General features: G+C 45.2%; 2 protein-coding genes across 3 annotated transcripts; one reads left to right on the top strand and one right to left on the bottom strand.

Moving 5' to 3' along the window:
- The first annotated feature begins 261 nt into the window (after positions 1-261).
- Positions 262-2,574, top strand: SURF2 (surfeit 2). The gene is made up of 5 exons (XM_029960511.1): positions 262-414; positions 632-735; positions 1,164-1,355; positions 1,838-1,989; positions 2,471-2,574. The coding sequence occupies exons 1-5, from the start codon at positions 287-289 to the stop codon at positions 2,552-2,554; spliced, it is 660 nt and encodes a 219-aa protein (XP_029816371.1). The 5' UTR covers positions 262-286; the 3' UTR covers positions 2,555-2,574.
- Positions 2,575-2,974: 400 nt separating this feature from the next.
- On the bottom strand, positions 2,975-15,233 carry SURF4 (surfeit 4). 2 transcript variants are annotated; one of them, XM_008927205.3, is made up of 6 exons: positions 15,141-15,233; positions 9,074-9,260; positions 7,846-7,922; positions 7,182-7,225; positions 6,008-6,194; positions 2,975-5,792 (listed from the first exon to the last, which is right to left on the bottom strand). In XM_008927205.3, the coding sequence occupies exons 2-6, from the start codon at positions 9,177-9,179 to the stop codon at positions 5,526-5,528; spliced, it is 681 nt and encodes a 226-aa protein (XP_008925453.1). In that variant the 5' UTR covers positions 9,180-9,260; positions 15,141-15,233; the 3' UTR covers positions 2,975-5,525. The 2 variants fall into 2 exon arrangements, with proteins under 2 accessions (XP_008925453.1, XP_017929670.1); XM_018074181.2 differs by lacking the exons at positions 9,074-9,260; positions 15,141-15,233 and adding an exon at positions 8,662-8,796.
- Positions 15,234-16,103: the final 870 nt, after the last annotated feature.

The following is a 16,103-nucleotide window of genomic DNA, read 5'->3' as shown; positions in this document are numbered from 1 at the left end:
GTCTCTGCAGCTGTGGGAGGCCGGGAAGGAGGGCGGTGGTCCTGCCCTTCCCAGCACCGGGATGGATACAGAAAGGGTGGTTAGACACTGGAAGGGGCTGCCCGGGGAGGTGGTGGAGCCACCCTGGAGGTGTTCAAGGAAAGACCATGGTCTTGGTTGACACGGTGATGTTGGGTCACAGGTTGGACTTGATCTCAGAGGTCTTTTCCAACCTGATTGAATCCCCTGGGCTTGCTGCCCATTCGTGTTTTTTTTCCAGGTGAGATGCAGGCTGACAGGACACGAGATGCCCTGTCGGCTGTCGGAGCTGCAGGCTTATACCAGCGGCAAGAAGTATCAGCGGCTCATAAAGACAGCCAAAGAGTTCGACTACGGCACGTTTGAGCCCCACATAGTGCCCAGCACAAAGAATTTGTACGTATTCTTCCTCCTCTGTGTTATGTTATGCTTTACCCTTTGTTCGATCTCAGGTGTAAAGTGGTTTAGCTTTACAAAGTTTTTATGGGTTTTGGGAGACTGGGGAAGGCTCTATGAAGTATTTATCAACTTTGAGTACGGTGCTTGTAAGTGAAAAGTTATGAAGTAACAGCATACTTAAACTCTTGCTGGCTCTTTCTTTTTGTGTCTGTAGACACCAGCTGTTCTGCAAGCTCACCCTCAGACACATCAACAAGTTCCCAGAGCACGTCCTGCGTCATGTCCAAGGGAAGCGCTACCAGAAGGCCCTCAAAACGTGTAAGTAGCTTTTCTGGAGCTGTTACCAGGCAACTTTTTTTTCATTGAGCTGTTGAGATTCCAGTGGATCTATGTGAAGGGAGTGGGATAGTTTTCTTTAGACTGGCATCAGTGTGTTGCTGTGTGTGCTCCTCAGCTAGGAAGGAAGATCCCAGATGTAGGGAGCAACTGGCCTCTAGTAAATACCTTGGGACATCCCTCCTTGAGAGGATCAGTTCTAAAACTCCCCCAGGGAGTTCATGTATCCAGCACAATCTGTTTTAACATCATCTCTGGTCCATAGTGCTGCTGGAGATTATATAGGTTGTATATTTGGGGTGGAGCATCCTGAACTTTGGAGGTGCATTTCCTATAAGCTTGAGCTGGACATGAAAGGACTTGGGGACTGGGCTGCCTGGCTCAGTGCTGCCTGACTCTCCCTCTGGTAGATGAGGAATGCCAGAGGGAAGGAGTGGAGTATGTCCCTGCCTGCCTGCGACAGAAGAAGCAGCGGGCACAGCATCCTGATGACCAAATGAATGGGAGCAGAAAACCTCACAGGAAGGAGGAATTCTGGGAGCCAAAGTCCAGTGACAAGGATGGAGAGGAGACAGACGACAGCATGAGTGACCTGTACCCACGTGAGTGAGAACACTGGTGTCATCTGTGTCCTGAAGAAGTTTGTTGGCTGATTTTCTCCTGGTTTCTTTATACTGTTCCCTGCAGCTCTTCCATCCAGTTCGGGGTTTTCGTGTCTTGGAAAAGCTTACCACCACCAAATAAGAAATAGCATTATCACTAAGTGATAAGCATTTGGATCATGTAAGCTGTGAGGGGAGGGATGCAAGATCCACTGGGATTTGCTGCTTTAGGTATCCCCACTTCCCTTGTTTCTCAGCAAGTCCTTGAGTCTGACAGAAGCTAGTCATCCTGTTTTACTGACTTACATCTGGAGGTGCAGATCTGTGTAACTCCACCTGTGCTGGAGTTCCCAGAATGGGATTAGTGAGACAACCGGGCACATTTCCAATAAAACACCACTGGCAAATCACCTTTAAGCTGCTCTCAAAGTAAAGTTGGTGTGCACAGGTAACTGATTCTGAGCTAAATCTTTGTGTTTTAGCTGTGCTCTTCCCAGAAAAAAGCCCATCAGCTGCACAAACCACAAAGGGCAGCGATGACTTTGCGACAGACAGTGAGGATGACGGGGCCAAGAACGGAGAGGATGGTGGAAGGATGGATGTCAGCAGAGCCGTGGGCAACAAGAGAGGAAAGGTGGGAGTCACCCCACTGCCTGCAGCAGCAGGGGAGTGTGAGCTGGGATCCCATCCCGTAGGTGTTCCATCTATTCCTGTCTGAGAACCAGCAGAAGGTGCAAAGCTGTTCAGAATAGACTCCCTGTGTGCCAGACACTGACTTGCATCCCGAGGTGTGAATTGCTGCCAGGCAATGTTTATCCTCTCTGTGGTAGTGAGCGATGTTCCTGCCTGTATAAACAGCTCATCTTTGGTGGCATCCTGCTGCACACAGTCTCAGCAGAGAGGCTGATGTGTGTCTTGTGGGTTAAGTGTCCTCCAAATACAAAAACATATGTGAAACCTTTTTGCAGTCACAGGATCCTTCTAGATCTCTTCTGAGGCCCTGCCTTAGAGGACATCCCCTGATCCCACTCAGTTTGGGAAGCAGGCATACGTTAGATATATAAAGATGGATTTGGGGGTTGGAAATAAGCTGATTGAACTTTTCTTCTCTACAGAAACAGTCGGGCCCTTTAAAGAAGAAATTCAAGAGCCATCATCGAAAACCCAAGAACTTCAAGAAGGCAACCAACGGGAAATAAATTTTATGACAAATACCTGGCCTGAAGCCTGTTGTGTAACAATTCCAGTAGGAGCACAAGTGTTTGCCCATTCCAGTTAACTGTTACAGGTGCAGAGGGGAGTAGTGAGGGGGAATTAAGTTGTATTCAAACAGCTTCAAGCCACCCCCACACCAAAGGAAGGATTTCTGCTGCAGTCAGGTGCAGACAGCTCAGCACTCAGAGCTCTTTACAGAAAGCTGGTTTTTGGTAGGCAGGAAAGCACAGCAGCCTCCTGACCAGCTCCTCCAGGGAGCCCATCCATGGAGCATCACCAGCCACACACGCCAAGTGGATACAAAGATGCCATCGTTTTATTTTGATTGTTTTCGAAAATCAAAACATTTTCAAACACAACTAAGGTACAAAATACAGCATAAAATGAGATTTTATACTTATTTCTTTTTTTTTTTTTCCACATAGAAAGCAAAAATATATTCAGAATGAATTCCAGAACGCTTTGCAGAGCCAATTGGTAGCTGACATCCTGCTTTGTCAGAGCTTCTCAGCCATGGGGAGAGGTCACTGTATTTCTGGGAGATGCACAAGTACAGCAGCTTATGTAGGAAACCAGAATCTTCTGCATCGGGGCTCACAGTTAGTAACTCTGAACATTGTGCTGCCTAGAAGTATCTGATAATGCCCTCCACCTAACTGTGCCCTTTGAGTATTTAAGTATTCCTGCTGCAAGGGACAGTATCAGTTCCTTATCTGGGGTCTTTTGTTGGAAAGGGGACTTGGTTTTCACAGAGGAAACTGGTCAGTATTTCAGACTAGTCTGTCATCCAGCTCCTCAGTTAGACAGGACACAAGGAAGTTGAGAAAGCCAACTTAAGGGGCTACTTACAGGAGTAGTTTCTGTCATTCCATGTATAAATACTATGAACATCAACAGCAGTTCAGGTATCTGAGAATGGCTGCCTTGATGGAGTCCAAAACCGTTACAAGACCTGCAGTGACACCAAGTAAAAGCCTCTTGTGCTGCAGATCTGCACTGAAGGACTGCTTTGTTAAGCTATGAAGAGTCAGGCACAGGGAACAGTTGAGGTGAAAACTTCTCTTGCAAAGAAAGCTGCCTGTGACCTGACCTTAATGCTGAATTCCCTTCCCATCAATTTGGACATCAGGGGTTGGACTAGATGATCTGAGGTCCCTTCCAACCCTAACTGTTCTGTGATAGCAATTGGCTTCCTCCAGCAGCAGCAGCACATCTTGCCCTTACATTGGCTATTTTCCCCTTAAGATGATGAAATCCCTGGTTTAACATTCAACAGTGCTCTTCTATTTTTCATTAGTTCTCTCAGCCTAGTTTTCTCTCCAAAAAAGCAACCGTAAAGCTGAACCGTCCAGCTGAGAGTCCCTACCAGGAGACTCCAGGAAACACCTCCCACTGGAGATGTTCAGCTGAATTCCTCCTGGAAAAACACACAGTTGAGCATCTTCCTCAAGGGAGACAACAGTGCAAGGTAATCAGTGTAATGGTAGGAAGTTGGTGGGGCTCATGCTGTCTAGAATTCTTCCCCAGTCTAGTGAAGGGGCTCACCTAGCTGACTAGCAGAGGACAAAATGCCTCCTTGGAGCAGCACTAAGCATGTTCATGGCACAGAGGTCGTGGCACTGAGAGGCCAAACAGGGCCTTCATCTCTGAGGAGTTCCTCCCTCTGAAGGTCCATCCCTGGCTGCTTATCCACTGCCCAGGCTTTGCACTTGGATTCCTCGGCTGTAACCGTTTGCAGACAGAGTTGGGAACGGGGGCTATGGCAGCACAAGGGCTACTTCCACATTTCCTCCCTGCACAGCCCAGGGGTGGCTGAGATGGCAGAGAGAAGGAGCTGTCAAGAGCTCAGCACCCTGGCTCTTCAGACAGCTGGGACTTCACAGCCAAGAGACTTGACAGAAGTGAATCTAAGAAGCAAAGACTACAGATTAGAAGACTGACTGCTCTCATCTGGCATGTACTGAGTGCAGGGAAGAGGGGAGTTTCTGTAATTCTGAAGACATTTTCACCAATAACCTGCAATTCAGATAAGAGTTTGGGACATACATGGATGGGAGCTGGTTAACAGCAGAAAGGAGCCTTCATTATGGAACCTGCAGCACAAGTTGGCTCCCTGCTTGGGAATTCAGGAGGGGCAACTTTGGGGAAAGAATGCTGAAAAAAGAGCTCTTTTGGCACGGAATTTTCACAGAATCTAACATTCTGTCTCTCCAGGATCATCTCCCCCACTTCCTTCCTGAAATCTGATCAGCAATACAGGATTCATGATTAACAAGACGGGATTCTCCCTTGTTCCCCTCGTGGGCAGAATTGGGACATGTTAGAAAACCTCCTCTCTTCTCTTACCTATAAAGGGCTACAACTACTTTCAGTGTTTTCTTTTTGCCTTCTCTTTGGGGGGCAGGAAAGACCTACCTCTGTTGACAAAACAAAAGGGAATTACAGGCCTCTGAGCAGCAAAACAAGAGTGTTTTTTTGTTTTCTGATGCTGCTTTCCACCCTGGTAAGCAATGCTATAACCAGCAATGGAACTCCTTATGCACAAGACAGTGTGATGAGGGCGAGAAAGGGGATCCACTTTTTTAGTTATAGCTAGAACCCAACAGCACACTGAATGGTACAGCTCTATCTGCTCACAGTTCTTCAAATTTTAAGACACTGCTGACACTCAAGACAGCAACCGTTCTACTGCAACTCACTGAAGCATCAGCAAGATGCAGGTTCCTTAGGTTAGTTCCAAATCTAGGAAGTTAGAATAAGCCTAGGCAACATTCCTTGGAGAAATAGGGTTTTATCTATTATATTACTGGTGCCACAGTAAATCAAATTCAAAACATCTGTGCCTTTAATAGGAAGGGGGCATGTATGTGTAAAATGCTGGCAGTTTTTGTTGAATCCATAGAGAATCAGTTCTGGACTTAATACATTATGTCCCAAGAAGTGTTGCTATTCCTGTTACCACTCTTTTTTCTTCTCATCCATGGAAACTCCACCGGGACCCAGTGCAACCACGAGGAGGAGCCCTCCAATGACAGACATGGTCTGGAAGAAGTCGTATTTGAGGAAGTCGTGCATGGGCTTGTAGGCTGGGACGGTCCAGAAGGCATTGAAGTAGATGTTGATGCCAAACAGCCAGATGACCAGAGTCAAGGCAGCCAGCTTAGTCTTGAAGCCAATTGCCACCAAGATAATCAGGGCTGTGCCCACAATGTTCTGCAGAATCTGCAAGGAAAAAAATAACCATAAACTCACACAGTTCTTAAACAGAGACACAAACATCCACGTTGTCATGGCAGAGATGATCTAAACTTAGTTTCTAAGTTATTAATTCTACTAATAGACTTAAATGATGAGCACTGAGCAGGCCCTGCAGCCCATCTGGGCACTGATACTGTACTCTAGTTCCTCAACTCATAGTTTTACACTGGGATACTTACAGAAAAGAAGTTCATATCAAAGTGTAGCAGTGTCATGAACATGAGGACGAGCAGCACACGGCCCCCCAGCTGCATGTACTGCTTGGGAGAGCTTTCCCTCATGGTGGGGACACCGGCAAACATGCTCTTCCCCTCCGAGCGCGACTCAGCCAAAAGCAGCAGCAAGCCTCCCCCAAGGGCAAGGTTCCTACAGAAACACAGGAATGGGGAGAAAGGAGGAAAAAAAAAAAAGGCAGTTTAGTACAGTTTGCACTGATCTATAATGTCTTATCTGACAGATTCAGCTCGGTAGCTACATGCGAGTGAGGAGCGACCTCTGCACCGCGTGATGTGTTAGCCTGGGTCAGACTTCCCAGCCCCAGCAGAGCTGAGCATGCCAAGGATTTACACAAGGAGGAACACACCAAGGATTTACACAAGGAGGAACACACCAAGGATTTATACAAGCCTGTGCAGACAGGTACAGCCTGCCAGAGAAGTCCAGCTCAGGCACAGTGTCAGGCTTTAGTGGCTGTTACAACATGAATTTAGCTGTGCTAAAGTTACTCTGTACCTCAGGTTTAGCCATATATGCCAAAGTAGTTCAGAGGTTGCTTTGAGAAAACAGAGCAGCAGTGCTGCTAAGAAGTTACACATTTACAGAGCTGTAGTAAGCCCAAAGTATAGTTTTTGTGCTGTCCTCCTGGTAACAGCCAGCCATCATTCAGGATTTGACAAGAATGCTTATGTTTAAGAACCCTGTTTTCTCCTTAGGGAGGGAGAGATTTAAAATCCCAGAAATCCCAGGATCACTCCAGTGTCCACATGCTGTAGTTTTCTTGGGAAATGCCTTCAATCATGCATAAGCACAATAGCTATTTTAGCCATGTAGGAAATAGTAGAAACTCACTGATCCAGTCTAAACACTTGTTTGTGAGCTGTCAGCAAGGTTAGCAGCAGAAGCACTTAGATCCTAGTGAGTTAGGATTAGTCTTTCCCTTTCACAGTACTAAGCCTGCTTTCTACAGTTTAACACAGACTCTACTGATTTTTCAAGTGCTGTCATTTCTTTTTTAATGTAAATGCATCACTTGCAAAATCTTTCTGGTAAATACTATGTACAGATATAATTTTCTCTTTCACCAAGCACCATTTTTTATTCTGTTCCCATAAAAACCTTCAGAAGGAGCCATACCTCATCAAGAACTTCAGGTCCCATAGAATGCTGTATGCAATAGTCTAGGCAAAGAATAAAACAGGTTAAAACACCATATAAATTACACTGAAGGTCTGAATTTATGTTATAATCTCAAATCTGTATCAGCCATAACAGAAGTCAATTAATTTATACTGAAAGAAATAAAGTAGATTACATCAATGTGGTCCAATGAGTCCCTGTAAAACAGGGGATGTAAGCCAGAATTTGATTTGTACTTTAGCCCCCCCCTCAAAATTCACTGTTTTTGTAGGGAAAGGATGCTACTAGCCAGGATCCTTTGTGATGGGGACAGTTCTTTGTAAAAGCTGTGTGCTGAAGGCCAAAGCAACTGCAAGTTCCACATTTGGCTCATGAACTGATGTACAGGTAAACTGCCAGTTACTCCTCCTAAATTGGTCAAGGTCAAGTATTGAATGAATGTCTCCAGCTGACTAATTGCAGTTACAGCCAAGGATCTATCGGGCACATCGGAAGAACAGAAGCAGCAAAATAGTTCAATGCCATCAAGGACTGGCACTAGGCCAGGGTGGAGAAAAATTCCAGGGCTGCAAGTTATATTTAAACATGTTGGTAGTGCTGGGGCTATGAGAGAAGATTTGAAAGATACAGTTTAGAAGGGCTGAAGACTTAAGCCTCCTACCTGTAATGCTATAATTCCAAACAGTCCAAAGCAGGCATATTGCACAAAGTTCCTACTCAGCACCAGGATACAGCCACCTGAGTTGGGAAAATTGAACACAGTTACACTTGTGGTGTGCACAGGAAAAACTGCTGCAGGAATGTTAACTTGGTTTGAACTGAGCAGACTCTCATTTCCTTCAGCTGTGCCATGAAGAGCATCAGGCAGGAAGTTTTAATGGCACAAATCAGTTTGAGAACTCAGAAGTTTTAGTGCATTTTAAAACATTTTATAAATCCAGAAGTATCTTTTATTTTATAAAGGGTAAGAACATGCTGAACACAGTCCCCAACACAGCAGCCATCTGTGCTAAAGCATTAAGAGAATTTAAAAACAAACTCAATTAATTATGGATTGTCTTTTTTTTTTTTTTTTTTGGTCAATGAGATAACTGTTATGGCAACCATACTGCATTCCTTTTCCTTGAAAGGTTTTGTTTTCTATCCTTTCTCAAGTCTTCCATCACAAAGCACTGACAGCCTTTGCCACTTTGACATGAGGACTGGCAACTACATCAAATTAAGGTGACCCTCTACACAAAAAAATTAGGGCAAAAAAATCTAAATCCAGACACAAAATAAGAAATTGACAATCAAGAAGAGTAAATCAGTGATATAATATAAACAGAAAATAATTGTACCACTCTCCATTTCTGATACCCTGAGCCCACCTAACACACAAACAGCAGAGCTCTGCTTCTGGGCTTATTTTCATTCCTGGGATTTGGAAAAATCTATGACACAAGTACCTCACTCAGGTGTAAATGTACCCACTTACAGGGTAAGACTTTGCCATGGAGGTGAATATCCTTAAAAAAAAAGTCTTAACACTGCTCTGTTTAAGAAAATAGGAGTATTTCATTTAGAGAACTCCAGGGTGTGGTATATGTTTATGAATGCATGTACAGAACTGAAAGCAGATTGTCCTGATGGATTCTTGGCATCTCTGACTCAGAGGCAGTGTGACACAATAAATTCTCTACAGTTGCTTCCAGGAAAGGCTGGAGCAGGTCTGTTAAGAGTTCTCTTCATTCAGCCCATGCAGTGCTATCAGTTCTGAGCTGTCAGTGGCCATGAGGAGATCAGGGAGGTGTCCCACGCTTCCATGATTCCCAGTGCCCACACGAGCCAGGGCTGTGGACACACCAGAGCGCCCTGGCACCCACCTCACCAGCCTGAGAACCACTTACTCAGCTGTCCAAAGAGATTTAGGAACACAAAGATGGAGGCCAGGAAGTAGCCACAGTTCCACGTGCCATCAATGTAGTCCCTCTGTTCGCTCCACTGGAACCACATGCGGATGCCATCCTCCAGGAAGGTGCTGATGAGGCACAGCCGGGCCACGTGGGGAAGGTACTGCTTCGTCACCCTCAGGAACTGCACGGGCACACAGCAGGGTTAGCAGGGAAGGGGACACTTCAGCAATGACAGATCCACGCTCTCTGCAGACTCTGAGGTCAGCAGTTCTCATGCACACAGGGTCATCAACATCTACGGAGAAACTTCGACTTGGATTTAATGAAAATGCCTCTCCACTCCAGTTTGGGAACAGCTGGGAGCAGTGGGGGAAACCTGTCGTTGTGCTTTTGGACAAGGACTTGGAGAAAAGCAGAGTCCAGCAGCACCTTCCTATGTAACAGGAACAGTGCTTTGGTGGAGCTCTCACTAATGAAGGCTGACCTTGGTTTTAGTTTCTCTATCTCAGGGTTTCATGTTACAGCTCAACTATCAGATAGCCAGGAGCTGAAAGGGCAATCCTGCTCCCACCCACACGCTCGGGCACTCACCACCCTGTAAAAACCGATTCAGGGAGCCAGGCTGAGAGAAGACAAACTCTATACAAATTAAAAAACATTACTAAGCCTTCTGCCAAGCTCCTTCCCTCTAACAGCTCAGAAAAACAACACATGTACTCGTGGAACTGCACCCTCTATCCTCTAGGCAAGTTTTTACTTCCATTAGAAATAGCATCCTCTGCAGAAAGGAAACACACATTTATATACACAATTCAATGTAATAGTTAAAAGGAAATGATATCATCATGTAACAGATGCTGAGCTTCAGTTCTTGGGAATGCAAGATGTATCTGAGCCCACATCCCCCTTCATCCTACAAGCTCCTGGGTCAGTTTGCTCTGCAACTACAATAAAGTAACAAATGCAGAATTGCCAAACAAGGTCTGGACTACCATGTTCTACAAGGCTGTGGAGTGCACAGGAAAATTTACTGCCTCTGGGTTATGATAAGAGTTTAACTGTCACTCCATTTTCTAAGCAGCACTGCTTCATTATTACTTAATTGAGACTTCCACCAGGAAGGAGACAAAAGCCATTTCTGACAGTTTATTCCTGCAGCAGCAATCAGAAAATACTAAAGGCTATGCAAATGACAAGCCTGGCTTACTGTGTAACTGAAGATTATCACAAGAGAAAAAAAAATCAGCAAACATGCTTAATAGTCAATTAAATAGTCAATATCAGGACAAACTGCACTGTTGTATTGCATGTATCCAGAGTCTAAGGGTCAAAATTCACCTTAATCAAGTGCATTTTAAGTGGAGCTGTACTCTGCCTCAGGGCTGCCACTTCAGGCTTTTTTTAACCCAGTCAACAGTTAGATGAGTGAGTCAGAAGGAAAATTTGTGATCTTTGTCACTGAATGAGACATACATCTTGGTTTACAGCTTTCCTCTCTCCTGGGTTTCACTGTGAGTTCGAGGAAACTTGCTGAGGAATACTAAGAATAAAGTTCTTACAAATCAGAAGGGGTTTGTAAGATACAGAACAGATAACCTGGGTTATCTGCTGCTGTTTCCACAGCAGTGCTGTGGAAAGGCTGCAAAAAGCAGCAAACATCTGCCTCCAGGCCTCATCTTTGCTGGTTTGAAGTCATGATGAGCTGATCTCATCTTCCACTTCCCCGAAACCAAACAACTGTCCAGGTGAAGGATCCATGAAGACATTTATCATTTATCTGTCCTCTTGGCAAACAGAGGGAATTCAACACTGCCCATTAAACATGAGTGCACACATCCAATCAGCTCCAGACAAGTCAGAAAGGCCAAGCCTGTGGCAGTTCCAGTGCTGAGCAACCTCCTGACACACATCATCTGTGGACACCCACAGCTCATGGAGCTGCAGTTACTGAGCTACACTCAAGTTGAACCCCCTGTACACAGCAAGCTTAAATAAGCTTCAGAAACAGGCTAAAAATCCAAGCCAAAGGAACCACTGGCCATGGAGATCCAGAGAGAAAGGAAGAGAACAATTACACCAAAACTACAGGAAGAGAATGTAACGGACATCAAGTGATTTTACAATTACAGGATCTGAGTATAAATCACCCAACTAATTTAACTAAGGATGGAGTAAGTTATATGAAACATGAGATCTCCAGAAGTGGAACTGAATTAATAGTACCAGTCCCTGCACATCACCAGCAAGATGTGGGTCAAAAGCTGCACCCCAAGACCACTTCCTTTGTGATTCACACAGATAAAGCAGCACATACAGGAAACTCTGTAGTGAAAGATCTGCAGCTAAAAAATGGGACTAGAAACTCATCCTCCACTGAGCACAATACCCATAACACCATAATTTATTTGGGTAAATACCCCAAACCAAAACTGCTGCGACTGATGGAGGTGGCAGCACTAAACTCGTGACATCAAATAACTGAATGGCTTATTCTGCTGTGGGCTTTGCATCAACTGCTCTTTCCATGTGCTGCCTCCTTGGAAGAGGCAAATCATCATGAGAAAACACAAGAGAATGCTAAATAAAACTATTTTAAAGAAGAACAGCTGGTTCTGTGCTGGCAGCCAACTCACTGACATATGCCAGAGGGGCTTTGTGTTGCCACTTCCCCCCCTAATGGGATTAGAAAGGCAAAGATAGATTTAAATGCTCCTTTAAGTTGAACAAGCAAAGATGTACAAGATGATCCAGGGATCCCTAAATCAAATCTCTGCTCAAACCCCATTTTTCAAAAGGAGGTTTGAAATACTCAAACCCATAAAAGCCTGACCAAAAGAGAGGTAACTCAAAAGTGACTCATTTTGCCCCCACCTCCAACTGTTTAAATTTGCTGACAGTCCAGTCTGTTTCAGTAAAAGTGTATATACTGTAGCATAATTACTGGTAGTTTAAGAGCAATACACAGCCAGGAGTTGGGAATTTTTGCTGTCACCAAGCTGTGTCCTGTCCAAGTACAGAAGCCTTTCCTGTGTGTGTGTTCTTGGATCAGGAAGTTCTGATCCTGGTGAGGAACAGCACTCTGCTCATCTACACAGAAACCCTGGTGACCTGCACAGCATCATTAGTCTGGAGCTCCTGATAAAGGCATATCTCAAGTATTGAGCTTGTATTTTAAGGGATTGGTTTGTTCTGACAGGAGAGATGCCTCTGGCAGTCTGGGACACTACACATTTTTCCTGGAAGAGGATGCTCAATCCTGTGGCAGAGAGAAAAATCACTTCCTTTCACCAACCTCAATACCTCCACTTCAAGAGATCCCACCCAAAAATCACAAGGACAGCAACGTCCATCACATTCATTAGATCAATGTCTACAAATCATTTGTCAGAACTGGGAACAAGAGGCTTTCCCACTTATTTCCAAAGGGAGGAAGAGAGCTCTGACCTGCTAGAACGTTGCCAGCAATCTTCATCAGGTTTTTAATTGCAGGCAGATTTCTCATGTCAGTGCTTTTCAATTTTAAAGTGTGCTTTATACCAATTCCCTTTCCCAAAAGGCTATTTATTAATGAAATCTTTAAAATGGGATTTTTCCACTTATTGCATTTTACTATCACTCTCCATGGGAAGATTCTTTTCCCAGCCTAACCCGAATAGGCTATTTGGCTTATAATGATAAAGGATCAGTGCACTGACTTGACTAAGTTCTAGAGAACATTTCGAAATTAATTTTTTTAATCTAACACATGTGAAGTTCAGACTAGAAATGAAATGTTTTCTTCTCCCTTCTGTTACCTGCAAAATAGCATTTTGAGGACAAGGAGTTCCAACTGAAAGATGGGAAATTTAGGTTAGATATTAGGAAGGAATTGTCTCCTGTGAGGGTGGTGAGGCCCTGGCACAGGTTGCCCAGAGAAGCTGTGGCTGTCCCATCCCTGGAAGTGTCCAAGGCCAGACTGGACACAGCTTGGAGCAACCTGGGATAATGGCAGGTGTCCCTGGCCATGGCAGAGAGTGGAACTGGATGAACTTTAAGGTCCCTTCCAACCCAAACCATTCTGTGATTCTATGTTAGAATTATCTGAATAAGATGCACCACCATTTATGTTGAAAAATTAAATAAATTCCCCCCAGCCCTGACAGCCCTTTCCCTGCACTACAATGACTCAATAGTTTCCTTGCATTTTTGTCCATAATTTTTTTTTTTAGAACAGCAGAAATACCAGGCACCCACATTCCTAAAAATTATTATTACAGACACTACAAAAGTTGCCTGCTCCCTCTTACAAAGGGATTACAAAGGAGAGACAACCCTAAACTCTCAGTGCAGGCCCCAGATCCAGCTATTTTCAGTATGATCCTCTCAGCAGCACATGGTGACTGCACTGAAGAGCTCAGCATGTAATATTTTAACAAGAATCACTAAAAAAGGACTTAATTCCTGAGCATGTGAATTACTTAATTAATAACACTGGGCTGGTGCTACAGTGTCTCCTCCACTGCAGCCCTGGGGAATTCCTAAGCTCTGAGCAGCCCCTGAGCAGCAATCCCACCCCAAGCATTGCTGCTCCCTTGACCCAAACACTGAGAGAACTGAACCAACAGAAAAAATAAACTCAGTTTTTCTTTTTCCTGCCAGTTCAGCTCTCCAGTCCAGTGACAGAAGTGCTGGTGAGAGAGAAAAGGGGGCCATAGCCTCAGGAGAAGTAGGACAACCCCTTTCACTGACAGCTGGCTGTCTGGCAAGCTTAGCTGCCTGTAAGACTGTGCCTTCAGTGCACTAGTTCACCTCTGGATTAAGAGCCACTTATTACAGCTGAGTATCCTGGCATCTAGGGCATAATTTGCTAATTCAAAGGGAAATTACACTATCTGAGAAAAGCTAAGATTTACTGTTTGAATTTAAGGAACAGATTATTCTTGCCTTTGTAAGAGACATTCAGGATTTACTGATAAGCCATGGAATTAGCTATAACATTTTCCCACAGGGCTTTTATGTTACAGAAATTAAGACTCATTATGTCTTGAGCACTAGTACAGGGAGTGGAGAAAGCAAGAATATCACTGAGAATGCATTCAGCTCCCAGAACAGCCATTGTCCAGCCTCCACCAAGGGGAGTTTCAACATAACTTCAGTCCAAATGTTCCAAGTACTATTTTTTTTAAACCAAGATGAACTAGCAGCTCCTGTAATGCCAAGTGTTAACTTCACAATATATACCAAAGGTTACTGTTTAGCAAGTCACTCCTACACTGGTGTGATACTGAGTTTTAGCAGCATAGACAGGACTGAAAGGACCTGACAGAGCTACCAGGCAGATCTTTAGAAGCAGGATTATCACAGGAGTTATTACTCAGAATGCCATAAAAACTATTTTGCAATCTGATGGCAAGTGTAGCAAACATTCCAAATTCTGCAGCTAAAGACTCATCTTTAAATAGGATGTGGTCAAGCACAAATAAATTTGTGCCATTTAAAGCTCATTTCAGGAGAAAGCAAACTGCATTTGAGCTGGACAAGAGAGCTTTCAGTAGTATGAAAAAAAAGGTGTGTTAAGGACATCTAGAAATAACCCCACAGGAATAAATAGAGAGGTGTTATAAAAAGGTCAGGACAAGCACTGTAAATTTTGGCAAGTAATGTGAACACTGCAGTGACAGTTTACTTTCTCCTCTAAAAGGAACGAGAGGACAAGGTAAACAGAGAATGACCAAGATAATCCAGACATCCCTTAAATCGGACACTCCACACACCATAAGAAGCTCTGCCACGAAATCCAGTCTTCCTTCTTCCATCTGGGGGTGGGGAGGAAGTGCAGAACAGGTTTTCCCAGTGAAATCAGTTAAAGACACAGAGGCAGCACAGCCCCCTTGGAGCTGTGACGTGTTATCTTGCTCCACACAACTCACACTGATTCAGAAGAGTTGTAGAACCAGGCAGAATCAGATTTTCCAGCGAATTTGCTGAATGTGATTAGATGCTGTCTCTCATTGTCAATTAGATGAATCACCATGACTGTGAAGATCTTTCCAACACCATCCCCAGCAGAGCAACTACTTACACTCAAAACAATCCTGCTCTCACATATGGTAAGAGATCTCAAGCTTCTATTTAACAGAGAAATCAGTGCGGGCCTCCGCTGAAACAAACGTGAGAAGGATTACAAGACAACATCAGCTCCTTTGCTTTCCTTTTGCCCCGATCCTGAGCACAGCACACGGTGCTGAGGAGCCTTTTCCAGGTTTCCAGACACGGGTCAGGGTTTCATAGAACCACAGAATGGTTTGGGTTGGAAGGGACCTTAAAGACCATCTCATTCCAACTCCCTGCCATGGGCAGAACACTTTCCACTATCCCAGGTTGCTCCAAGCCCTGCACAACCTGGCCTTGGACACTTCCAGGGATGGGGCAGCCACAGCTTCTCTGGGTAACCTGTGCCAGGGCCTCACCACCCTCACAGGGGAAAATTTCTTCCCAATATCCCATCTAACCGTGCCACATCAGATCGCCAGGTCGCTCTCCTGTCCCCAACACCTCACCCTGCTTCCCCACACCCCTTTGTGCCCCATTCACCAGTCGGGACGGCTCGCACGGAGCCCAGGGCATCTCAGATTCCTGCTCCCCTTCCCATTATTCCCTCCCGGGGGAAGGGAGCCCCATTCCCAAGAACTCTCTTTCCAGGCGCAGCCGCCGCGCTCCCTTGGGGGCAAAGGCGGCCCCCGGGCCTGAGCCGGGCCGGGGTCCCCTTGGAGGGAACTGGAAGGGAACCTACAGGAAGGGAAGTTCCCCCTTGAAGGGAACTTACAGGAGAGACGGAGAGGGACTATTTACAGGAGCGTGTAGCGAGAGGACAAGGGAGAGAGGAGGAAAGAGAGAGGGTTTAGATGAGATAATAGGAATTGTTCCCTGTGAGGGTGGTGAGGGGCTGGGATGGACTTCCCAGAGAAGCTGTGGGTGCCCCATCCCTGGAAGTGTCCAGGGCCAGGTTGGAGCAGCCCGCTCTAGTGGAAGGTGTCCCTGCCCA

Source organism: Manacus vitellinus, unplaced genomic scaffold (assembly GCF_001715985.3).
Source record: "Manacus vitellinus isolate BGI_N305 unplaced genomic scaffold, ASM171598v3 scaffold_27_pilon, whole genome shotgun sequence".
NCBI classification, from domain to species: Eukaryota; Metazoa; Chordata; class Aves; order Passeriformes; family Pipridae; genus Manacus; species Manacus vitellinus.
The sequence above is the reverse complement of the archived record's forward strand: the minus strand, read 5'-3'. Positions and strand labels throughout refer to the sequence as shown.